This window comes from Cyprinodon variegatus, unplaced genomic scaffold (genome assembly GCF_000732505.1).
Source record: "Cyprinodon variegatus isolate N-32 unplaced genomic scaffold, C_variegatus-1.0 Scaffold6, whole genome shotgun sequence".
Lineage (NCBI taxonomy): Eukaryota > Metazoa > Chordata > Actinopteri > Cyprinodontiformes > Cyprinodontidae > Cyprinodon > Cyprinodon variegatus.
This window is the reverse complement of record NW_015150459.1, coordinates 103,791-130,059: the sequence shown is the minus strand read 5'-3', so window position 1 is coordinate 130,059 and position 26,269 is coordinate 103,791. Positions and strand designations below refer to the sequence as shown.

Here is a 26,269-nt window from a genome sequence, read left to right as displayed (position 1 = left end):
AAAAGCTTACAAGTTATTAAAGCTGGACTTCTGTAAGAAGTCACAAAGTTTAGTGTCTTGAAGCTATTCCTAGGCTTTAAAGGTTTTTGTCTTGTGTTGTTATAACCAAAATGCATTTTGAGATTTAATGTGAATAAGCTACATTAAACTCAGCTTTATACTGTGGATAATTTAAAGTTACCAGTAAATGAAAATGGACCATGATTTTCAAAACCATACCATACACCTAAAAACTGTGGCATGCACTTGTATACAGGTGTCTAGTTGGATAGCGCCAAAAATAATCACTTGCCTTCTGATTTTTTTTTTTTTGTCTGCGTTCACTTGGTCCATTTGAAAAGTGAAAAACAGTAGGAATACAAGTCAAAGTAGAAGTGCATCAGGGTGGTGGTGATAAGTGCTATTTGAATAGTGTTAGCAGTAAGGAAGGAGGTAGGAAGAGAAAGCAGGATGCCTCCTAATGATAGCTCATTTAGCATAGGGACCTTTCAATGTCCCTATGTTCCCAAAGAAGCCAAACGAGTAAGGGGCGGACCCGTTCATCTGGATAAATTGCATGTTTTCAAAGCCAAGACAAGGCTTTGTTTTTGGTCGACTCTCTAAACCTCAAACTCAACGCTATTTCTGACATTTTGAATTTAAAAAGCATGGATGGGATGGGAACATGGATGGGAAGCAAAACGTCTTTAAACTTGGATACAATGTCCAGTGGATTTCTTTTTTTTTCTTATTTTTTCTTTTTACTTTTTTTGGAAAGCTAATAATGGCACAGGCAAGATTTACTGCTGTAATTGCATCAGTTAGGCTGCATACATCAAGCGACTATTTTCGATAACACTGAAAAGCTTTTGAAAAATGCACACAGTTCAAACTCCTGATTTACAATGGGGCCGTGTGTCTGAGTGAGATGGTACTGCATACAACAGTGCTGTTGTTATTGTTATGGCTGTGAGAGTGGACATACAGTAGTGGCTGAATACCATGTCTCCATTGTATATCATCTACAATAATATTCCTATTAAAGCCCATTTTATATAGTCTATTTAATAAAAATAAAATGTCTTAAGATTTAGCTGTCCATTTATTTAAAAATCATTCCATGCATTTCTCACAATTTCCCTCCGTAGAAAAATCAGTAAAATTCCCCTTATTCTTAGGTTTTATAATGCATTTACTGTGCTGGTTGTTTGCAGGACTTATTTTTGTATGTGATATGGAGTAATATTTTTAAAAGTTGTATTTAATTTTTATTCCACCAGGAACAATAAGATGTTTTTACATTTGTAGAAAAAACTGTTCCTTGTGAATGTGAGGATTTTATTCCATTACCTGACAATTTTAGTACTTAAAAACTTAAGATGCAAGGACAAGCTGTCCCTCTTAATAACTTTAACATTATGTAGTTTGTGTGAGATAGCAACAGTTGAAGATGTTTACTTTGGAAACAGCATGGTATAAAGAAGTAATCCCAAAATACATCTGAATATTTTTGAAGAAAGGTCCTTGATATCTGTCAAAGGTGGAGCTAGGAAGGTGAGAGGCTAGGGATAAAAAGACTAAATATGTCCCATCACAAAGCAAAGCTTTCTTCTGTCTTTATCTACTATTTTTGTTTCTTAAGTTATAAAGATCTAACTCCATATGCAGCTACGCAGCGATCTCAGAGTTCTTAGGTTCAAAGCAGTCTTTGTTGGTGGAAAGTGAGCAGCTATTGTGAGCAGCATGGATGGCAGGCAGCAGCTGAATTTTGAGGGGAATATTATGAGATCTTGTTAGATCAAATGCCAGGTTAAATGTCAGTGATAGAAATGGGACACATTTCAGTTGTACTTGTTATTTGAAAAGAGTTGTCTGGAAGAAGTTGATATAAGTTGAAAACTGTTCAGTAGAAAAGGTTTTTGCTGTTGGTTCTTAATAAAAGTTAGAAATAAAGGTTTGTAATAGTTTTCATAGTTTGTACATTTTTATTGGGGTATTTCTGACTCTTTTTGAAGTCTGAATGTTAAAAAGAAGAAAATTTGAGGGGCTGATTTTTCGTTCAAAAAAGTCAAAAATATGTCTTTTTTAAATCTAAATCAAGAACAGGGACCAATATTTTTTCACACATGCTCTAAAATTAAAGTATTACCCTGTAGTAATAAAGATCCATAATTATTCCATAATTTATCAAATCATCCATCAATTTATCTTCTCCTGCATTTCTGTCAGGGTGGCGTGGGGGCTGTGCCTACCTTCAGCAGTCTCTGGGCAAAGGGCAGGGTATCAATTGGAAAACCAGCTAATGGAATACTTTATCACCAGATAGTAACAAGGGAGTTTTTCCTCTCCACTGTCGCTACTATACAATCATGCTTAGTGTGAGGGATTGCCTTTGAGTCAATGAGTCGATGCAATCAACTGGTTTTCCTTGGATAGAAATCTTTGAATCAAATTGGCTGTATGATCTGGTGAACTGTAAAGTGCCTTGAGATGACATGTGTTGTAAACTGGTGCTATATAAATAAACTGAATTTAATTTAATTAACAAGCAGGTTTTCCAGGACAAACAAAATAATACATATAAAAAAGAAATACTAAAATTCTTCAATGTACCCACATTTATTTAAGGGGTTCATGGACTTCAAAGTGGTTAAATACCATCAGTGCAATATAATTATCCTGAGGTTATTATGTATAGTATTGTTGAGCCCATGATACTTAAATGTCTAATTTCCATCAATTCCATTTTTCAATTTTCGCTAAAATAGTCCTCTCATCTCAAACCATTAAACATGCAATGTTGATGACACTGTGAAAATAAGTTCATTTAATTGTTTCATTCATGATGGTTAAGACATGGTACTCTAAGATTCAACAAAAATATTTTTTATCTAGTTAGTTTTTCTCTGGTGTTGAAAAAACCCTGACTGAAGGTGTTTTATAAAACTGGTACAAACTACCCTAAATAAACACAGCGTTGATAAGAATTTTATAGTAGCACCAGACAGATTCTCTACCTATATATGAACGAATAAAATGACTAGCGACCCAATGTGAGGAATTCTTCTCTATAGATATTTTTCAGAAGCAGAGATTCAATTATTACAAAATCATCATTTTTAAAAGAGCTCTGTAAATTTTGAACAAATAATTTGCTGAATTTCAAATAATATAAAAAATATTTTTAATGTCAATAGCATTTTCCGCATAATGATGCTACGTGTGGGGCAGCTCTTCTCAAAAACTCACCTATGCAACTTAACAGGGTCGAATTAATGACTAAATAATCCTGGTTGACCACAGTAGATGGCACTCTGACCTCTGCTTGACAAAAAGCCTAACCTTCCTTATGCCTCCTCTGAATTAATTTTTAACTTAAATTCAAAGTTAAATTTAACTTAATTTTAACTGAAAATGGCAAATTCTGTGTCATCCTTGCTCAGAAGCAGTGGTAACTTCAGTAACTTCAGGCCCTGAAATTTGATGTATTCACTTATTGGTAAAGATTAGGATTTTAAGTTTGCATTGAGCTTAAATTATCTAATTCCAATCAACAACATAGTTTGGAGGGGGTTGAAATTATTCTTTTGGATGTGATTTATTTCTACATAAGATGTTCTGTGCTTAAATGATTGCAGTAAAAGTTTGCCGAAACATCTATTTAGAATATGCAAAAGTTTTTTTTTATACGGACAACAAGAGAAAATCGATAGACATTGATTCTTTTAAATTCTGAAGCATCTTTTCTCAAAATTTGCTTTGGCTTACTGAGGAACCGAAGACAAACACAAAGATGGCGTCAGGTGTTTGAATGGTGTCATTCACATTGTCACCTTCTTTCCATTAACATGGCTTATCTAATGGCGAATATTGTAATCATATACTAGCTGCAGGATATAACATGGATAACATTTCCTTAATAGACAATCAGAGCTTGCACCGCTAAACAGTTTTTACAAGATCCATGACATTTGATAGGTACCCCCATTAAATTACAATTAAATGGCAATAATGCATGTTTTACGCATTATGAGTGGATGTGAAATTACCTGAAGGTTCATACGCTGAAATTAGGATTCAGCTGGCAGCAGCTGATGCTAAGTTAACCGGAGCAGATGATATGAAGTCTCAAATTGCTGACTAGTCACGCTGTGTGAGGCGCAGCGGCTAAACATAGTCATTTCTGTTTATGATTGCTGTATGGTTCCTCAACCCTAAAAAGTCCCCTTTTTAATTAAACCTCCAATGAATCTTGTGAAAGGAAATATAAAAGGCAGATAAGTGGCATTTATTTTTTGTGGTTGCAGGATGTTTCCTGCAATAAGAGGTGAATAAGTATGAAAACACAAATGCAAGTGCATGTAAGCAAGCGCACTAAAAAGAACGACACAACAAATGTGATTGCTTTAAATGTACAAAGTTGCACAGTTTCTTTTTAATCAGTATTTGAAAATATTTAACAATCAAAATAAAATCAAACAGTAAGAATTGGTCATAACAATAATTAATATCAGCAATAACTAGACTTAAAATTAGACTTTTTTTTTTTTTTTTTTTTACTGAAACACCTGAGGGAAGCAAATTAAAGAGAACCCAGAAAAACAATGACTGAAGTTTTAGAAAAAGATAACGAAAAAGAGACAGAAACTTAAGAAAAGACAAAGCTCACACAGGTGCCACTCACTTCGTCTGTATATATAGCACATTCACTCCACGACTGTGCAGAAGAGCAACTGTTAACAGAACAGTGATAGAAAATAAAAGCTTGTCTCTGCAGCTTAAAAACCTGCAACATCACTGTGGCTGTATGTGAAGGCAGGAAAACTCCCAAAAGAAAAGGCATCTGAAGCTAGTTCACAGATGTCTTCATTTTTTTCTTGATGCTTTGTTTTTACAGTGAAAGGACGGAGAGTGCTCCATTGTATTGTGAAAGGCTAAGCAAACACGGTTCTGTTGGGAAAACAAAAAAATTACCAGAGCATAGACTGGAAACACATTTTTTTAAGTGGTCCCTGGATGCATAAGACAAAGCCTCTTTCCTGACATCTCTGTCCTTTAAAAAAATGCATTCATCCTTGTTTCAATAAGAAACATGACATCAAAATTAGTTTCGAGGTGGATTAGAGAGTCACATTTTGTGTTTATCTGTACATTATTTCACTCTTTCCTTTAAATTTCATCAAAACAGTTTACTTTAAAAGAGGGCGACAGATAGAACCTTTGGCTAAAGAGTTCACAAAAGAAAAGCAGAAGTAAGTCTAAAGGGAAAACGTCATCAGTAAAAGTAAACTAAAATAATGATCGAAAATCAAGTGGTTCGTATCTCTCTGACAGTATAGCCCATAGTTCAAACCTTCTCCCATACATTTGGGTCTGTACGTTAAAGTGGTTTCCTCACAGAGGAAAGAAGGAAAGAAAAAGGTATCTCTTCATGAAAGTCATGTTTGTTTTGATTGTCCGCAAAAAAGAAGTGCCAGTAGGAAGGAACCTCGGCGAAAGGATATACAATCACAGCATAAAACGACAACATCCTTTACTTGAAAGGAACAGGGAGTCAACCACACACTCCTTATAAGACCCTGAATCTGCACTGAATTGGTATTTGCAACTTTTGTTTGACTGTGCACACATAAATTGTGCAGAATTATCTACGTCTTGGTTGGTGAGTGGTTTTATTCAGAGACGGTCTTTTCTTCTGTTACTTCATCCTGCAGGCAGCTCTTACGGATTATAGGCAGCGGATGAGCTTCGGTGTTAAAGACCCAGTCTTCCAGAGAGAGGAGGTCATCGTCAGAAAAGAGCAGATAAAGATACCTGAACAAACAACAAAAAACAGCTTTATTCAAAATGCATTACCCCAAATTAGTGTTTATGTAGTAGAGAAGGAGCTAAAGAAATCTACTGGTCATTCCTTGTTTTCTTCATTTTTGGACACATAAATATTTCAGATAAAACTACTTTTACTATCAGATAAAGATAAAATGAATAAATACAAAATCAAAATGTCCAATTATAATATATTAAATCTATTCAAAGCAATTTGCTAAATTAAGTAGGGTTAAAAAAATTGGTAAACTATGTGCAATTACCTAATATATAGAAATGTAAAACAAATAGGAAAAACATGGAAGTATGAATTAGCAAAGGGGGAATCATATTTACCATGATATGAACTTTTATTAATGTCAGAGAACCTCAATCCAAGCTGTGACAAACTAAGTAGACATTATTTTTTTTAATATGGGTTTTTAATTACCTTTTCCAAGTGTACTTCAGATTAGAGCCACTATTTTTTGCACTTTCTGCACAGTCTTTTCTTTTTCTAGTCTTTTCTGTTGAGTTAATTCTTTATTTCGGTTCCTATTTAATTTTTTATTAGTTTTTTACTGTTAGTTTATTGGGGAGTCAGTGCCCTAGTGGTAAGGGCATATAGAGCTTGGAATCCTGAGATTGTGAGTTTGAAACCCACTCCCAAAGACTGCCACTCTGGGTCTCTGAGCAAAGACCCTTAAACCCCACAATGCTCCCCGGGCACCAAAAATGGCAGCCCACTGCTTCCCATGGGGAAGAATGAATTGCATAGAATGAATTTCTTGAGCTCTACTTGTCACAGTGTAAGGACAATAAATCGTTAGAAAAGAGGAAAAGTTTAGCACAGTTGAATGAATTTATGAAAAACATAGCTCCCCTTCTTATGTTAATATTTTAGTAGAAAATATATCAAAACATCACTCAACATCACTTTACCAGAGATAATATTATTACATGGTACATGGTGTAAATTATATTCTGATAATGCTGAAGTATGACATCTACAAGGGTCTAGCTGCTAATTTAAGTTAAGCAGAAAGCATTAGTTAAATTGATTTAGTTAAATAAAAAAGTGGAAAAGTATCTAATATCCAAAACCAACAAAAATAAATTGTGTTTGGTCACAGAGGTTGCTGTACCATCTATAAGCAAACCAGCTGTAGTGATTTTGCACTGGTTTATCATCCTTTGACCTCATTGACCTATTTATTCTATGTGAAGGAAAAGCTTGTCCTGTTGCAACTGCCTTCTTGCATCTTCACAAGAGTCATTTAAACAGAATATTTTCTTGATGTTGAACATGTTTAAGAACCTCCTCCCCAGTTGTCAGCCTGCAATGCTTTGCCCTTACTCTGATATAAAATATAAATTATTCATCATTAGGGATTTCTTCCCAGTCACGATTAGTTACTTTAAAAGGAGCATCCATGTTAGGAGCAGTGCAGCACTGAGTGTGGCAGCAGTGCTGTCTTCTGACTACTGACCTGAAGGTTCCCACTGCTGTCAACTTAAGAAAAAACACTATTTTATTTTATACATTTTAAGCTACACTGAGTGGTTCATGTAGCTTAATGGCTGCAAATATTTTAAATCTTCCTTGAAGGGTTAAAAGTCTGTCATTGAAAGTTTGATAAACATCTGAAGCAGAGATTGTGTCTGTTTGATTCCTGTCACGATTGTGCTTCGTAGGCAGAACAGATACAAAGTAAAGATGAATCCCCAGTGTTCAGGTTCTGACTTGGTATTACTTTCATGCAGATGAAAGGTGGTGCATAATCCTACAATCACCTTCTTCTCAGCAGTGGGAAGATTTAAAAAAGCAATTGGGACTTACTTAAGTGTCTCTGACAGGAAGAAGCTCTGCTGCATGTTGTCGTGGCTGGCTGTCATGGTATAAACATCCCGGATCCCCGAAAAACCAGACTCCACTCTGCAGTGCTGTTCCAGAGCCTAACAGGAGGTAGGAAGGGTCAGGTTACAGGTGAATGACAAATCAAGACCATTTAAAGCCTGACCGCACAAACTCAATAATCTTCACGGCACCTTGCAAAAGTTCATATTGTTTTTTCAGATTGTCAGGAACAACCACAATCCTCAAAGTATTTTATTGCAGTTTGTGACAGACAAACATGATGAGGAGGAGGAATGAATGTAATTTTTTTTTTAACTGCAAATTATCCTAGGCACTTGTATTCATACTCTATCACCTTTAGCTGCAAATTTAGTATCTTACTGTACATCTAGAGAAATATTTTGTTAAACTTAGTCATACTGAATATAGGGCATTTATGAATATCAAATATTGCTTCAAATCCTTGGATTAGTAGGTCTGGACCATTCTAACATGAGCATGCTTTGTGGTTAACCATTCAACATACTCCTCTGAATACTGAGGGTCATTCAACCCGATCTCTGTCTTTTACAACCTCCAAAGGCAATTCTCTTAGTTTTACTCTTTGTTTCACAGTGGAGATAATGTTTATGCAGTGTTAGTTTTCCTCCATGCAACATTTTAATTGTGGTCCAAAATGTATAATTTAACACGTCTGCTGTGATTCTTGGTCTTGGCGATGCTTTCTGTTCTCTAATGTTCTCTAACAAACTGTTGAGACAGACCAGCTTAATTTATACCGAGGTGAAATTACACATGGATGGATGAACTCTGAAAACAACAGGTTACAGTTTGGTAGCACAGTTGCCTCCTTGATTGAATCTCGGCCTGGTGTCTACACCTTTTACATGCATACGTTCTCTTGGGGTCCTTTGGCTTCCTTTACTCCTTCTTATGAACATGCAGATATCAAGGATTGATGGATGAAAACAAAATCAGGAAATGTGGGGAATTTTCTATTTATATCTGTAAATAAATGATGAATCCTCATTTAACTCAAAGTTGGACACCCTACAGTATCTTATGCTGTATCATGTAAAATCCCATTGAAATACTTTAAAGTCTGAGGTTTTGCTGTAAACTGTACAGCTAAAGCAACTCTCTTTTGGTTTTCTGCAAATATGTTTAATTTAACAAAAAACTAATGATTTGATCAACCACAGCACACACGTCTACAGGAAATGTAAATTGTAAAACATGACAATCCGCTCAGCCAGCATCACAGCTAAGGTCCAAGCAATGTTGAACCTGACATGGGTGAATGGAGAGTGGCTAAGCTAGCCAAGCGGATTAGTTCATTATCATCCTTGCTACAAAGGGGCTTTCTTATACGTGCTAATTAACAACGACCCTGGTGTGTTAATGCTTGATGTTCCTGAGCAGAAGTGTTGCACACCGCTTCCAACCTTTGTGCCTGATAATTATAGGCCTGTCAAACTCATCAGCCTGATCTTTCCTCTTCTTGTGAGAGTTAAATTAATGATAACTCTCTCACGCCAGCTCTCTAAAGTTTACCGCATTTAACATCCTGCCTATTGCCACATTAATAATAGTGCTTTCATCTCATGGTAGCAGGATTGCCTGCTCTACAAGCAAATGTGTAGTGCTACATAATATGAAGAGAGCTGGTTTATGATAATTTAGCATGTTAAAGGGCTTTGATTTAATAAGTGAGGACAGCCTTGAAAATGATAATTCAGTTGACCAGTAAGAGACATACAGATAACAAAATTGTACTCTGCTCTGTCCCCCAATTAAAAATAAAATGGGATTATTACAGCGTTCCACTGGTTAAAGTTTTTTTTTTTTCAATTCTATTTAAAGAAATGGTGAGAACATTTAAGACAGCAACTTTACATAATCGTATGTATGCTGCAAAGCTTCAAATCTAAATGCTAAATTAAACTGGAAATGTTCATAAGAAATATAGGAAAGGATTTTCTAGATCAGAAAGTCGAAACTCATCTTTGGGAGGGAGAACAAATTGAGGTGTAGGCTAACCTTTTATTAATAAAAAACAGTGTCACGTTATTCAGTAATTTTCTGCCTAAAATAACAAATATCCAGAACGATATGTAAAAGCAGCATTTTTTTTATTCACGGTAAAATGTCCAGAAGCTTGGTTGATCTTCTGTACAGGGTGGAAAATGCTCTTGAAAAGTTCAGAGGGAGCATTGTTGACATTTTTGCTCGTACATACCAGAGAGCACTACTAGAGCACTACTGCTGCTCCGTTTGGGCTCACTTCTGAATATAATGTCCAAGTCAAGCTTCATGCATTTGAACTTTTTGTTAACTATAAATGTCCAGATATTGTCATACAGCTTTGTGTTACTTCAAGAGATTTTGTCTATTTCCTTTCTAATGTCACTTCAAGATAAATGATTTGCTTTTAAATTCTGGTCTTTGAACAGAGAAGAACTTGGAGAAGAGAAGAAGAACAAATTTTCAGAATGTATATAATCCCTTTTAAACTGATTAAGACTCTATAAGTCTGAAACTCAACACTACTTCAGACATTTGAATTGAGAAAGCTTTCTGGATGGGAACTGAAAAATCCTCAAACTTGGAAAACAAGTCCAGTAATTTTTTTAACCATTTTTGGAACCACAATAAGACAATGAATCTCCTTATCCCTAAAGCAATTGGATGAAACAAAATAAAACAAAAAAACACAAAGGAGGTTCTTTACCCTTTATGGGATAATCTAATGGTCCGACCTTTAAAACAAGCACTGATGCTTAATTATTGATCTCACCTCCACAGCCTCCCATCCCCAGTCTCTGTACTTGGGGTCGTGGGTCAGTCTCCACATGTACATGTAGCTCTCGATGACTTCTGGTCGCAAGATGTAGTATCTGTCACTCAGTCTTGTAGCAGTAGCTTCTGCTCCGCTGTCAAATCTGAAGGCCTCGGGTCCCAGTTTAGTTGCTGAAAGAGACATGAAAACAGAGTTAAAGGAAATCATCCTTTTGGGTTAACAGCTAGTAAATATTTAATGTGCACTTCTTCCTTCTTCCATGAAATTTATTTTCTTATTTGGACATGATCTTTCTGTTCACTGTTTATAACTCATTTAAAAAAAATTAAAGGCTGCTTTTAAGAACAGTTCTTTACAAGATGAATGAATTCTATTTTTATGATGAGTAAGACAAAAACATCTGCATCAAAAGATTTGAAAGTTTCTATGTTCATCTAATGTGTTCATTAAAAAAGGGAAATATTTATCCTTGTGCTTTTCACTGATTTTATACTAATTTAAAGTGACCTCAACTACAGACTGGGAATCTGAATAAAGGCAGGTATGATGATGTTCAGTAAATGTCTACAAATAGCAGCATCCAGGCTGCACAATTTTCTAGTCAGCTCACTCATTATAGTGTGCAGGGAAGCATGCATCACAGAAGGAAGCATCAAAGCTAGGAACTGTTAAGTGTTTTTCTTAAACCCAAAGAATGCATCACCTTCAAGTCACTTGCAAAAATACTAATAAAGTTTAAACCAGTTTTAAAACACTCTCATAAGTAAAAGGTAGATTACCACTCCAGTTTGGATCAGGCAGAAACTGCTACTTTTATAGACTGCACAGTTTGTTCTATATTATTTGCTGTACCACAGACCCCTCCCACTATTAACATACTTTATGATTGAATCTGATTACTCATCTGTTATTGATTGTAGATCTAAGTTAGTTAGTTGGCACAGGCATAAGCTCCTTTCTTAGTAATTATTCCCAAGACGACGCTGCTAGTAACCAACAGTTTGTAAATCAAAGCGCCGATCTGTTGTTGTACAACATGCCAGTGAATCTTAGGACAGTCAAAGTATAAACACTCTTTAATTTCTCCTAGAAATTGAAAGTATGTTCTACATTAACAATGCAAGGTCAACAAAGGCATTATTTTAAACTATTGTCCACTAATCAGTGCGACAGTTTATAGCTAAATCTGGCAGGGATTTTATCGAGCGACTGACAGATCCAACACCATCAATGTCTATTGGTCCAACCAATATATAGACAGAAACAGTTTGGAGATTACCAACACCTACTCCAAGAACTGCCTTAGGAGGACAGTTGGATTAGTCAGTACTTCCTTTTATCTAGCTGGGCAGAGAGCAGCAGTGCTGGGGAGAGACAGCGTCTGGCCAGACTCATGGCGTTCACCTTTGGCCACTTCACCGCTCTTGTCTTTTGCCATTTTTATATGGATACCATGTAAATCAACTGCTTTTAGACTGCACTGAGAAATTTGAATAACATATCTAGAGATATTACTTTTCAGTTGCCTTTAAGCTTTAACCGCAGCTTCTTACAAAATAGGGTGTAAGCTTCAGACAGTATTGAGAGGCTTTGCTTGAGTCACTCAATCATATTAAATACTTGAGGGCAACATTTTCTCTGAAAAGGTCAAGACTGAACCAGTCAGTGCTAACATGCATTTTGTGCAAAATTAACTCTTAGATAGAAATTCCCCTTAACTAGGAATAAGAACTCACTTTTGTATTCAGTTTTGTGCTAGATCTTTTTACCAGAGTGCAAGACGTTGCTTAAATGTTCATACTGAAACTGACCTTTCTCTCTCTTTACTGGTTTCTGCCCATCAGTTACTGGTTGAAAAGCTGAGAGATTTAAAATAGCAGCAACAATAAACCTTCATGGTATCAGAGTTTAGATACACATAGAGTGCAAGGAAGTAATTGGGGACAAATTCATATATTTTATCGCTCTTTGATGGATAGCTGTCAAGTCTCCCGTTTTGGCCAGGAATTTACTTTAAATTTCTTGTGCATGTCTTAAAATATAATGCATATAGGAGTTGGACTGGTAGTCGGGTGGCTCGCAGCAGATGTTGCAAAATTTCCCTTATTTTCAAATCCAAAACTTGACTGCAATGTTTTGATGAGGTCTACTAATGAAAATATGCTTAGTATTCAAAATAGTTCAGCAATAGAACCTGGTTGCCGATCACAAAAAGGAAAGCTGGAGAAGCTTATTGGGTTTGAAGATTCAAAGTGTTCAAAGAATTTTATATAATTTGTTGTATAGGAAAGATAAAGACAGAGCACTGCAGGAGATCCTTCCTACCTACAGCTATAAACATCCACAACCCTATGGAGAAGAAATAAAAAAGTAACAACAACACTTTATATCCGTTTAGAATTAATAAAGTATTTATGAGTTGAACAATTAGTCAATTTTGGCTCATTTGGCTCATCTGAGAAGTAAAATAAAAATATGAATCCAATAAAACCAACAGTCAATTTACACAATTTATTTAAATTTATGGTGCAGAAACTTTTCCTCCTGTGCAACTTTAGGATCTTTTGGTGCCAAGTCTAACCACTATTTCAGAGTGGAGTCAAAACTAGCTGCATAAGTTTTAGATTTCCTCCTCAAATGACTCTTAGTTTTAGAAACTACTTCTGTGCTGAGAATAAATGTAATGTGCTTCCTTTTACATTGGCCCTTTTCCCTATCTCTTGAGATGCAACCACCTAGAAAGCTTCTTCCTTTCATTGATAAAAATTAAAAAGCCTGAGGCCATTTTCATTTTCAGCTTCACTTCCCTAGTCTGTTTTCTTGCCATCTTCCACATTAACCTTTCCTAACAAGAAATAGGCAGCATAAAATAGAGATTAATATCTCCTAATATATATTATACACATATATATATATATTATACAAAACAGAAAAGAGAGCAAGAAGCACAGATATGAATAATTAGCGCATCAGACCTTGGAAGATATCGAAAAAGGTAGAGCTAAATCTAAGAGGTGAGACCCATGAAGATACAGGAACTAAGATAATGATATTTTAAGATGTCATATATGAAATGATTCTAAATTTGATGTCTTTAGTGCTATGTTTAAATGATTATATGTTTTATGCTTGTGAGCTGCAGTGTCAGACAGGAGAAATATATTCAGTTATTCAATTAAAAGAAATATTCATTACAGTTATATTTCAAGTGGCATACCTAACAATACTCTTAAGGCCACTGTCATCATGTTGGTTTTGTGCTTTTTGTACCGTTTTCTCTCAATCCACTTAACTTTCCTTTAGTATTTGTAGACTCAGAACAGTAATCATATGCACATAATCTCAATATGTAAACACAAAAAAAGTACTCAGAGAGCGCAGGCCTCTGCCAAGCAGCAGATTTTGCATCATATTGTGACCAACACCTTTATCTAAATTTTGCATGTCTGGAACATGACCTTTGGAGTCCAATGGTGAAGCTGTCAATAGTCACTTCTGCCACCCTCTGGTTTTGGGGGGGACTGCTTGTTTCCTCCGTAAATCACTATCTCACAATGTTAAAGAATCCTTTGGAAAAAAAAATCCTGTATCTCTATTATGATCTGGAACCTCTGGTATAAATGTAATAAACATTTGTTTAAAAGATTTTAAGTCATGCTGTACACAGACAGACAGACTGACGAAAAAACAAACTCTCGTAAAAAGATGACTTCCTTGGTGGAGGTCAAATCTATATGAGTGTAACATAAAAGTACAGCAACACAAACATTTATTGTTTTTTAACAAACTGTTTTTAATAGTTACAAAGAATAACTACTTAGTTCTGTCTTAATATTTTATTCAACTTCTTTGAAAAATCTATTTCTAATAGTGACAATAGAACTAGAACAGTAGAGCAATGCATCACAGATTGTCTTATAGAACTCAAAAGCATAACAGGGAACCATCTAAATGCTGACACCCTGCTTTGAATCTCCCTGATACGTCCACTTACTTGAGCGGGTGTAGCTCTCATGGCATGTGTGTGTGATTTCGGCAGCGAGGTCAAGGTAATGCTGCCTCTTCTCTGGTACACCATCATCAGCTCCGATGCCAATCATGCCCCCAGAGAAGCAGGCCAGGTGACCCATCTTGTGGTCCAAGATGCCGCCCCTCCACTCAGCCATGTAGGTGAGGCCACCAGGTGACTTCTGCACCAGGTTAGCTTCAATCGCCTGCAGCAACAAAGTAGAAGAATATTTAATTTTGGGCTGAAACCTCAAAAAATTCAACAAACTTAGTTAGAAATTTTGGAAAGTAAGTTATTCTCTATGTGGGGGAAGAGGTCTGCATGACAACAGCACAGTGCATCGGAGTCATCTACAAAATAATTTCTATAAAATGTGTTTCTCCCCAGGTGTTGCTCTTTTAATATTTAAAAAAACAAAAAAACAAAATAAGGATTCTCACTGAAAACACATGCAAATCTTTCTCTATATAAATCTGACTGCCCAGCAGCTTAGGTTGACTTTAAATATAGATATGCTAAATTAGAAAACAATTCAACAACTTAAGTTAAAGAAGTTCCAGACCCATTGTAACTAATGTGTATTCTTTTAATTATGTTATTTTAATCAACCTGAAAATTAAAATATTATCTCCAGCATGTTTAGTTCCCATATGTAATTAATTGATAGCCAGCCAGTTTATTATTGAACGTTGTATACCAATGATAAGAATGCTGCAACAAGGATGCAGTTCTGAAAACAGAAAACAATACATTAATATATGGAACAATAAAATATAGTCCCCCTGTTCTAAGAAAGTATATTTTCCTTAGGCTTTAGACTGATAATTTAGACACTAATTAGCGGTTGTTACTGGTAATCATAGCAGAGCATAATTGGAAAATGTTTTCTCATTTAACGTTGTTTTAATTAGCAGTCCATTTTTATTCCAATCCCAAAGGTAATTAGCTGCACTTTGCCCTCACCTTAGATTTTTGAACAGACATGAATCAGATAATATATAATTCATCTTTGGTCCTTGGCAATAAATTCTGAGTCATAATGAAGAAGGATAATTCATAATTAGTATTTTGCCTTAGGCTTGACCCTTTGATGGTAAATTAGGTAATCCTAAAAGCAGCTTGAAGTTATCCTACTGCATATAGAAAGATTCTATTTTTTATTGTTCATATATTAAGAGGTTTTAGATACTTCCCACAAAACATGTTTAATGTCCTCTTAGTTGCATTTTAATGTTAGATATGAAGCCAAAAGTTCTGAATTCAACTTTCTGTAAATAGTATTTCAGCCTGTGCATGCTACACCCTCACAGTAGGTCATTTTACTGTATGTGAGGTCTCAAAGCATTCTACATAATTTTTTTTTGACTATATCTAACAAAGGTCACCTGGTATTGACCAATCTAGGTGTTATATTGAATATGGTGACTAAACTCTGTTTAAAATATGGGTTTTCCAGTAATTAAAAACGCCTTATACAGCTGCAAAGCTGATGAAAGAAAACCTACAGCCTTTCTAGCACAGATATTCTCCACACTTTACTGCTTTATACCAGTAATATACAAGTTGGCTCTGTAGTTTTCATTAACAAGAAAGTCCCATCTAGATATACACTATGTTCTGATCAGTAGTCAGCTGGTCAGGTATATTAAACTGTTGTTTTCCTGTTCATTTGATGGATATAACTACCAAGTAAAAGCATTTCTGAAGTGGCGGCTTAGTGGTTAGGGCATAGGGCTTGGAATCCTGAGGTTGTGATTTCGAAACCCACTCCCACAGACTGCTACTCTGGAGCTCTGAGCAAGACCCTTAACCCCCGATTGCTCAGAGGGCGCTGCACAGTGGCAGCCCACAGCTCCCTAAAGGGTATGGGTTAAATGCAGAGAGTTAATTTCACCATTGTGAAATCAATAAAGTTCAATTTAATTTTAATTTAATTTAATCAGGCAGCATTTACTCCTAAACATTGTTTGATTTGAATTGGGTATAAAAGCTTTGATAAATTAGAAGGAATTATTCTGTGATATTTTACTTTTGGATACATGCATGTCCTCTGAGAGGAGTAAAGATATAAAAAAGATAAAGATTTCCATACATCAAGTGCACTGTAATACATCTTCTTTGCTTCCACATCTGTCTTGTCTGACATTAGGAAGGATTTGATCAAATACTCGTAGAAACTATCTCCGAGGCCACCGATGGAAACATGATCTAAAAAAAAAAAGGAAAAGAGGAAAAATCAACACTTCCATAAATAATTTCAACATAACATTTTCTAATATTTAATAATAAAAAAAAACAATTGTATTTAAATTCCTCTACACAGTTAAAAAATTACTACATACAAAAAGCATACTCATTGTAGGTTGAACCAGCAGTAAAGTCCATGCAAGCAGTTTAGTCCCTTGAGTTAATCTGAGTTATTCTTAATTCACTAAATTTAATTGACCTAATCATAGAAGCACTAAAATGTAATCAGTATGATTGGGTTTGGCATTAAAGTCTTAAAAGTTCACAAATTGGAAATGAGCTTTCTCCAAAAAAACAAAAAAAAACATTAATATTCACCACACACATTTTCCAAAAGAAAACAAAAAAAAATAAAAGAATCACAAGCTCTATTTTCCTCTTGCTGTCAACATTGAATAACAATGAGTATGATATCACAGCGGAGACAAGCGCAGGTCTGTCTATTCCTCTGGTTCCACTCAAACACAAATACCTCAGCAGACTCCTTCACAAGGTTATCGCTGTGCTGTTGCATTTGTCCTTGACACAGACAAACGAGGGGAGCCGGAGCTTATTTTTCTTTCTGCAGATATTTATGTACTGTTCAGTTTCCCTGCATGCTCCTCCACAACAATTAGCTGCTATAATAATACAGATTAGCACCATTCCCCCCACATAACCATCTTATCACCTTAAGCCCCTCCCCCACTGCCTCATAGGTAATTTGAAAATACCTATTTTTACAAACTAACTTATTATTATTCAAATAACCCAGAGCGATGGTTGTCTGATTGTCAGTGGTACTAAGTGATGTTTGAACTGAAAGGAGGGCGATTGTCAGAAGAGCACCAAAAAGTGCTTTGAACATATATGACAACTTACAGTTCGTACTTCTTATCCATTGTACGATCTGTTTACAGTTTGTACAATGGATAAGAAAAGGTAGAAAGTAAGTCCAAGGACTTAACTTTCTTGTGATCCTAACTAATACTATGGAGAACATAACAGAAGTTATGCAACATAAAAAAAAAAACAAAATGGCATAAAATCTCCAAGACTTATTTGCCTTTCAGGTTTATTGCAATCCTCTTTGACCAATAAGAAAACGGTTAACCTTTAGAGAAGAACCAGTATTATAAAACTGACCTAAGGACAAAAATATTTTTAGGTCCCTAAATTACTCTTCTACATAAACTACAACACTTACGCTGGACCCAGTTGCCGCTGACTGGACTGAGGAAGTTGGGATACAAGCCGTGAGGTTTCTCGATCTTGTTCAGGAGCTTTCTGATGCTCATCACCTGCCATAATCAGATCTTATTAGTTTCATAGTTATAGTCAGTGAAAAAAGATAAATAAAGCTAATTTAATTAAAACTAAAGAAAGTGAACATGTAATACTTCAACTGTTAAAAGAAGTTAATAAAACAAGTTAAAACTACATAAAATAAGGTTATTATTGAGTAATATGTACCTTCTCTTCAAAGACAGGATTCTTAGATAGCTCTGTCAGATGCACAAATTCAAGGTGAAGGGTCCCAAACTCAGCCAAGATGCTGCTGCCAGCTGAAGCCCAGCCCCAGCTCCAACTGGTGCCACTGCAACAGAAAGAATATTTAGGAAAGATAATTATGAGTATTTTAAGGATTTTTTAAAATGTAATTTAATTCCCTATAAATATAATTTCAACCCCTTGGCTTTATAAACTAAATTTTACTGCTATGTAATTAAATCACACTTAAACTGAAAAGTTTGTGACCCAATATAGACCTTTATAGGATTTTTTTTCCAAAGGGATTATGTGAGTGGAATGAACTGAAACCAAAACCAATAACAGAGAAATGATGGTAGTTAAGAAGAAGAGATTTGTGACACAAGATCCAGTAATAGAAAGAAGGTATTATACATGCAAATAGTTTAATATTTCTCAGTAAAATGCTGTGAGGCAGTAAATTAGAAGTCAGCAGCAGAACACAGGGCTGAAATTTTTTATTTTACGATGGTGAAAATGAATTCCATACACTAAATAATTTTGTTAGACATGTGTAACAATCTAAGTTGCACATTTTAAAAGTAAAATCCCTGAAACAACCTTCAGCATATGTCATTTCTAATGCCAGTTATGACTAACGTAAAGTTTTTCAAGTGAACTTAAAAATTATCCCTCATGAAAGCTTCAAAAATGGACAAGAAATGATATGATGAAAGAAATGCACCATTAGAGAATAAAATGTATCAGTAACATCACCAAATTTATGAAAATGATTCAGTCAGAAATGATCGGTGAGGACAAAGTGGACTACAGGAAGATCTTGTTGAAGAATATCAGATAACGGATAATGAACTGAGCTGGATTGTTAGGAGGAGGGTGGATATATGGAAGAAAAACTAGGGAGAAGCAGGCATCTGATTCTGTGCTTTGATGAATGCACCCATTAAAGCTTTGCGTGCTATATCATTAGTCGTGCTGGCTGAAGTCATACGTGGTTTTCTGTTTATGAGGAATCAGTCAGAGCATCTACAAAGAGGTGCAGATCAGCAGGTGGTGTGTTAGAAGATGGATGAGCATTACAGGCACAAATTCATTTATCTTTTTACCCCTTTTAAGAAACTCAAGCCATTTTAGTAGACTTCAGAAAAAAAGAATTTGAGTTAACAAGACGCACACTCTAATGTCCTGCAAATTGAGGACATTACATTAAATATCTAACTGTTAGAACATTTTATATATATAAATATATATATATATATATATATATACATACATACATACATACAGTATAAATGGCTGAAACTGATTTCCACTTGGATCTGGGTATATTTGCCTATTTTGATGTTTATGGATTCATATATTCTGTCTTTGCACTATCACAGATTTAAAAAAAAAAAGTTAATTATTTGACTCAAAACATAATCTTAAGCTGTAGCTTTATTAAAGTAAGCCATTCAGTTCTACAGATATATCTATTAGTAAGTAATTTGGTTAAAAATACACACCCATAGCAGTATATACAAGTCTTTATTCCTCAATATAATATCTTTTAATTTCTCATTCAACTGGTAAATGGTTGAGAACTTATGTCTGTGTTTTTCATTCATGTTGTCTATCTCTTTTTTTTTATGTGCATATTGCCTGTATGCCCATGTTCCTTCATCTGAACTTTTAATCCTTCTTGATTTGCAGCAAAGAAATGATAAACTCCTTGCCAAGGGGACAAAATAAGTTCATTCAATTCCATTTTAAGCAAGATAAGATAACTTACAGTACACCTTAAGATTGCGTATATGGTTCACTAACACATTGTTGATGCATTTTTTGGGGGGTTTATTTTGTTTTTTTATCTAATAAGCGGCATGGCTCTCGTTGTCCATCTGCAACATCGGCACATGCTGGTGATGTTTCAGCAATTAACTGGAGAATAAGGTAATTAAATCTACCAGCAGCTGCCCAGTGTGGCTGCGAGTGTAATTGGTAGCAGGTGGATGACAGAGGTGCCAGAAAAGAAGATATGATTAGGAGAAGAGAGAAGAAGGACTAACAACAGTGGGATTTACAAAGGAGTCAAAAAGAGATTATTCAATCAAGCGTTGTTAGATATTTTAGATAAAATCTCAAAAGGGAACATATGATATGGCATTTTTGGCTTTGTGTTCATGCATAGTAAAATCACAGAAGAATAACGCCACAGGATTACAAGCTCACAATGATAATTTGATTTCACAGCAAAAAACAGTATTTTATCAGCATTTATCGTTTCATCAGATCTGCTTCTGTTAAGCTTCTATATCTTTGTTTCTGCACAAAAATTCTTAAACTCAGATGAAAAGATGAAAAGATGCAAAGATCAGAAGGTAAACGAAGATAAAAAAAAAGAGCTTAAAGTAGTTATGCATGACTGGTATTAATAAAACTGTCACTAAAGATTTAGCTGAAAAGGCAATAAGTAATAGAGGATAAAATATCAACAGCAGCCATGCAGATATTATTCAAATCATTAAAAAACCATTAAACCATTAAAAAACAAAATATTTGTCACTCAACAGTCATCGATAATAAAACTGAGTCTGCGGTGAAGTATTTTTGCCTTATTTAAAATGTATGTAAATATTAAATACTGGATGCAGATTGCAATTTATATGTTTTTTTTCCTCTATGGTCTGTCTAACATCTTTAAAATGTATTACAGATGTATTTCAGCTGATTTATTCTGTTGATGTTTGTGGATGGGCTTGCATCTACTAAAAGCCCAAATAAAAGTTCTGAAAGAAAAAATATTACATACTAAAAAAGATTTTTAGAACTTATTTGTATGTGACTGACACCTATCCAGCAGGCACTTATCAAGTTGGGAAGTTCACAAATAATATTTCTAAGAGAGGCTGTCTGTTCATTGTTGTATTAAAGTGTTTTAAAATAAAAGAGGAAGAAAATATTAGAAAAGACTGGCCGTTAAAGAGTTTGGTTTAAATTTTCCTCAGGCATGGACACTAGCTGGAATCAGTATTTGAAGAGCCACTGCATTCCGTATTTTAGATCAATACTACACAAGTTATGACAAAAGAATCTGATTTTGGATATAGAAAAAATAATTTTGATTAGTGGTTTAAAGGCCTATGTTGAGGTAATAGTTCGTTTTGTGTTTAACTTAGAAATCAAAATACAAACTTTGTTGCTAACCCATGCAAGCGTGTTCTACTATACGCTTGCATGGCGGCGTGTAAAACTGGTCACGCATTAGCTTAATCTGTGGGCTTAGTAAAGCACGATCTACAGTTACCAATAAAGGTTGGATTAGACCTGATATAACCAAGAACGTGGTTGCAGCAACTATTGTCAGTAATTTTCGGCAACAGGCCACTTTGATGCAGAAAAAGTTTAAAAGAGCCCTAGTTGGAGGGAACATAATTTGGTATTTTAATGTAACATTTTAATTTTGTGGGAATCTGAGCTTTTGTTTATCATTAGCTGTTAGTAAAGTTGGGTCGTAACTAAAATTTCCTCTTTTACAATTCCTGGACGAGCTTTAAAAAAAAAAAAACACCTACTTCTAAGAGTAGCTCTACATTAACATTTCTTTAACCTCCATTTTAAGTAACGTTATTTTGAAGTAATGTTACTAATGCTTGAGTAGAATTTTTTGTACCCTACCCACTTGAGTTACTTCACTGAATGATGAATCAAACATGTTTTAATCAGTTTCACAAGACCCAGACCCACATATCTTTGTCTGGAGGTATTTTTGGTTGGTGCCACTTGGAGAGAAAGTGAACAGTAAAAAGCAGATATTTGTTAATGGAAGCACTTTGGTTGGTTCTTAAATGTATACATCCCCAATGGTGAGAATTTGTTAAAAACTTTTACATTTTAGGATTCAGGAGTGTTTCTTCAGCCAAAATTATAATTTATTATAATAATGTAATTTATTATATATTAATATAATTAAAAATATCAAAATATGGATCAATAAACTTATAAAATTGAATAAGATTAATCATTCCTACATAAGTACTTAGTAGCCTTTTATTTATTTTTTTGTGGATGACACTTTTTTACTTTAACCTAAAAATAACCTATATCAAGTGTTGATGTTTTTATCCAAGTACAAATCCTGGCTACTCTACCAATCTCTGGTCATAAGATATCAACCAAAATTTATATCAACCATATTTCAAGAGATAAACACCAGTGTGCAAAACAGGCTTCCCTTTTTGTATACAATTACTGACTTGAGTAAGGTTTATATATGATATTACATTTGAATTTGAGAATTTCCCTTTTACACACTAACTAACAGACGCACAACATATATTTTCTTTCTTTGTTCACTAATTTATAGTGGTATATAAATAGACTGGGGACTGATTGAGTCTAGGTTTTCTGATGGCCTTTTGCAGTTGGATGACAGTTAGAGTGGAAGACTGCGGCTGAGCCTCACCTCCCCAAGTTGATGACTCCTCTGGGGATCCCTGTTGGTGTGTTAAAGGCTGGTAGCAGCTTTTCTCCCAGCTCCACTGCTTTATTTCTGAAAAGCTGAAAAATACAAACAAAGAAAAAGGAAAGTTGGTGAGCACCATGTACATGAAAAAAACACATGGATGTTTTATCCTCACAAAAAATATTAATGCAGATTTAATTTCTTCTAAGCTTAAAGAAATCATGGTGGCAAAGTGAGAATAAAAAGCTTTAAATCATCTAACCAAATCTAATTATTCAAAGCTTGGCGCTTGATCCAACAGAACATTGTTAACTGTAATGTAACGAATATCATTTTTTATATATCTCTTAAAATGGCTCTTCTTCCTAATCTTTAATGACTTTAAGGTCAAGGTTAACGCAACATTTGTCACATCAATAAATTATCAGTCACAAAACCTTTTGCCAGCGGGAATGATGAGTAAGAAGTGCAACACATTAAAATTCTGAGAATCAGATGTCTGAAGGGATTCAAAGGCAGCAGAGGTGAAAAGAAAAGAGAAAAGTTAATATAAGAGACTTAAAAAAAAGAAAACAAAGAGGCAAAGAGGAAGCGAGGGAGGACATATATGTAAAGTCAAAGTCAAAGAAACAGAAAAGTGTGGGTGCAGCTACATTGTTGAGCTGTGATTCAGCAGAAAACCTGAGGATACTGAGGAAAACAATGAAAGAAAAAACTGTAACCAGATGGGACGGCACCACTGACCTTCAGTTTTATTATTGTTATGTGGTACGAGTAGTCTTTGCCAGACTCTGCAGTTTGCTGTTTGCACTCTGCAGTGATTTTGATGAGACTATGTAACTATGTAAGCTTGAGTGAATATCTAATAACACATCACTATAGGAGCTAATGGATTGTGCTGTAATAACGTTATTTGTAGCAGAAGTGTTCAGGGCTGTGAGGGGAAGCATGCATACATCAGAGTCAGCAAATGTTCCTGCGTTCTTCCATTTAGGTCTTAGTTAATTTTTTCTAAATAAATTATATCGGTCAATCAAATGAAATCGATTCAGTTATGAATCAAATGATCATGAATATCATTAAGGTAAACAAACTTTAATGGATTCACGCATGAAAAAATATAAAACAGGCTGTCCAAGCTGGTGTTATATATATATATATATTTTTTTAATAGACCACTTCAAATGATGCCTAAAAAGCTGCTGTCAACAGCTCCAAACACAGAAGACTTAACAAGCTCTTTAATTTGTGTTACATGCTTGTCAGCAGGGCAAGCAGTCTTGGAGGTGGGACCCAAACCGGTTGAAAGAAAAACATGCTTCAAAGAGTTTTAAGCTGAAACCTCTTTCATTTCAGTGCAGCACATAAACCAAAACAGAACAATGGCAGACATGTGTTTTATATACAGGTGGAACTAAATTGGAATAAACCATTATAAAAGGATATCAGCTGTAAAATTACAACAAAAAAAGAAAATTTGTTTTAATTGAACAGCTAATAAAGAAATACATTTACCAATCAAGACAAAAGAGAATTTTTTTTTTTAATTCAAACTAAACAAATACTCCACAATTAACATAGAAAACACCATACATGAACCCAAACTCCCCCCCTTCAATTCTCCAATGGTGCAGTCCGGTGCACACCTGCTTCGAGAGGGAAAGGGCTGACATGAGTATTTCACAATGAGCTTTGACTTTTTAAATCTTTAATTCATGCGTTCTCCTTTTAGGAATATTTAAGCAAAATAAATAAATAAATAAAATAAAATTGTAAAATCAATTTACCTTTTTAGAAAAATGAAGATGAGGCTTACCAAAGAAAAACACCACCCCCAAACAATTCCACTTTACTCAAAACAACCAAAATAAACCAAACTACAAAACTAGATGTTATGTTTAACTGTTATTTTTATACGATATACAGGTAACAAATGGCTCATTGTATCAATTTGTAAGAGCTCAAATAGAACATTATAAAACTATGGTACTACTAAAAAAGGAACTGTAACCAAATATATAGATAAATATAAAACCCTATTAAGGGTTTCATGATTTTTTTTATGCTTTAATTTTTCTTGCTCTATTTATTTTTAGAATATGTTGCATTTCAGATCATGACACTTTTTGATTGATATTATATCTGGCAAACAAAGAAATCGATTTATGTGGAACTTTGGACCAAACAGATCAATAAATACTTGGAAATAATTTATTAATACAAAGTACATGAGTTTATAAAAAAAAAAAAAAAAAAAAAAAAAAAACTTGATACTTCACAGTTTTAAACATTTTTTTTTTCACCTTTGATTTACTCAGGTGCCTATCCAGAAGTTTTTGTTTTAGTCCCCAGGTTCTCTGTTCTATCAAAGTGAACATTAATGACCCACCGCCTAGCCTCATTTCTCTTTATTTGTCCTTTTCACCACCACTGCTCTCTACTTCTCCAACACAGAAGCACACATACATTAGCAGCTTGTATGTTTATTATTAACTTCATTGCTGTAATGTAGTTTGGTTCTTACAATCATTCATATTTAAACAACTGCCTCTGCTACATTAAGTAACAGACAGGCATAAAGGAGAGACTGCCAATTATCTTACACTCATTCATTCTTGTTAGCTTGTTTATAAATGAATTGATTGATTACAGCATAACCCCTTCGGCTGATATCTGCTCTGTGATTTACTGTATGCAGCACACAATCTAAATTAAATGTTGTGTCTATAAATCAGTCCTTTAGACAAGCCGATGGTTTCCTCAGTTACACTGGGACCCTCCTCCAATGCTAGATTTTCATTACCGAGACACCACTCTAAATGCATTTCATGTGTTTGCACCTCCTACTTGTCTATTCAGTAAAACTATGCTATTTATACATTTCTGGAATGGATTTGTTCACAGGTTTTATTTTTTACCGTTGGAGAAACTCTTTAAGAAACAACATTGATTGAACCAGACAACCATCGGGTTGCACTCTTTTCTTTTAGCTTAAATTCACAGTAGGTTTTTTGATAGCTGCTCAACACAAATTGCTCTTCTATCCAATCTTAACTGCCAAAGATGCTTATCGGGTATGCATGTCTCCACCACTAACCACAGACATTGGAGTCCATACAAGAGAAACTTTTATATTTAGCAGTGAAACCTCTACAGGCCTCAGAGGATTGTCATGATCTTGAGATCATGAGATAATTCCTTATTTCATTCACCTGCTTATCTCCGCCCAGTCCTCATTACTGCTCATCCGATGCATCTGCTTCAGCCTCTATTTATCAAGCCTTTAAACCAGTCATCAATGCCAGATTATTTAGGCCTTTAAACAGAGAGATAGTGATGGTGAGATGAAGCCTCATGAGGCATTGAACAATTTGGCCAAATGCTTTAACGATCCCCACAGTTCATGAAGCTTCATGTGAACATGTCACCACCTACTGGTGGAGCGCATAACCACAGTTAGTTATATAATCTTTGATTTTTTGCAGTTGTTTTTCTTGTTGTTTTTCCCATTTAAGTTCCTTTGATATTGTTAATGATTGGTATACATCATAAAATCTTTTGTACGTTTTTTTTGAGTATAAAATGTCTCAGAAAACAACAATAATTTAAGGTACACTGTTTTTCTGCCATTTTAGTAAAATAAACTCAAGCAGACGG

The 26,269-nt window shown here is 34.8% G+C and overlaps 1 protein-coding gene across 1 annotated transcript in view; it reads right to left on the bottom strand.

Annotated features, from left to right (window-relative positions):
- Window positions 1-4,397: 4,397 nt before the first annotated feature.
- LOC107084733 (mannosyl-oligosaccharide 1,2-alpha-mannosidase IC-like) overlaps window positions 4,398-26,269 on the bottom strand; it is a 67,586-nt gene continuing 45,714 nt past the window's right edge. Inside the window, exons 3-10 of the mRNA XM_015374709.1 lie at window positions 22,613-22,707; window positions 18,151-18,274; window positions 17,885-17,978; window positions 16,544-16,659; window positions 14,437-14,656; window positions 10,440-10,612; window positions 7,625-7,740; window positions 4,398-5,793 (exon numbers count right to left, since the gene is read on the bottom strand). Of these exons, the coding sequence (XP_015230195.1) occupies window positions 5,652-5,793; window positions 7,625-7,740; window positions 10,440-10,612; window positions 14,437-14,656; window positions 16,544-16,659; window positions 17,885-17,978; window positions 18,151-18,274; window positions 22,613-22,707 (1,080 nt within the window). The 3' untranslated portion in view covers window positions 4,398-5,651. The remainder of the gene's footprint in view (window positions 5,794-7,624; window positions 7,741-10,439; window positions 10,613-14,436; window positions 14,657-16,543; window positions 16,660-17,884; window positions 17,979-18,150; window positions 18,275-22,612; window positions 22,708-26,269) is intronic.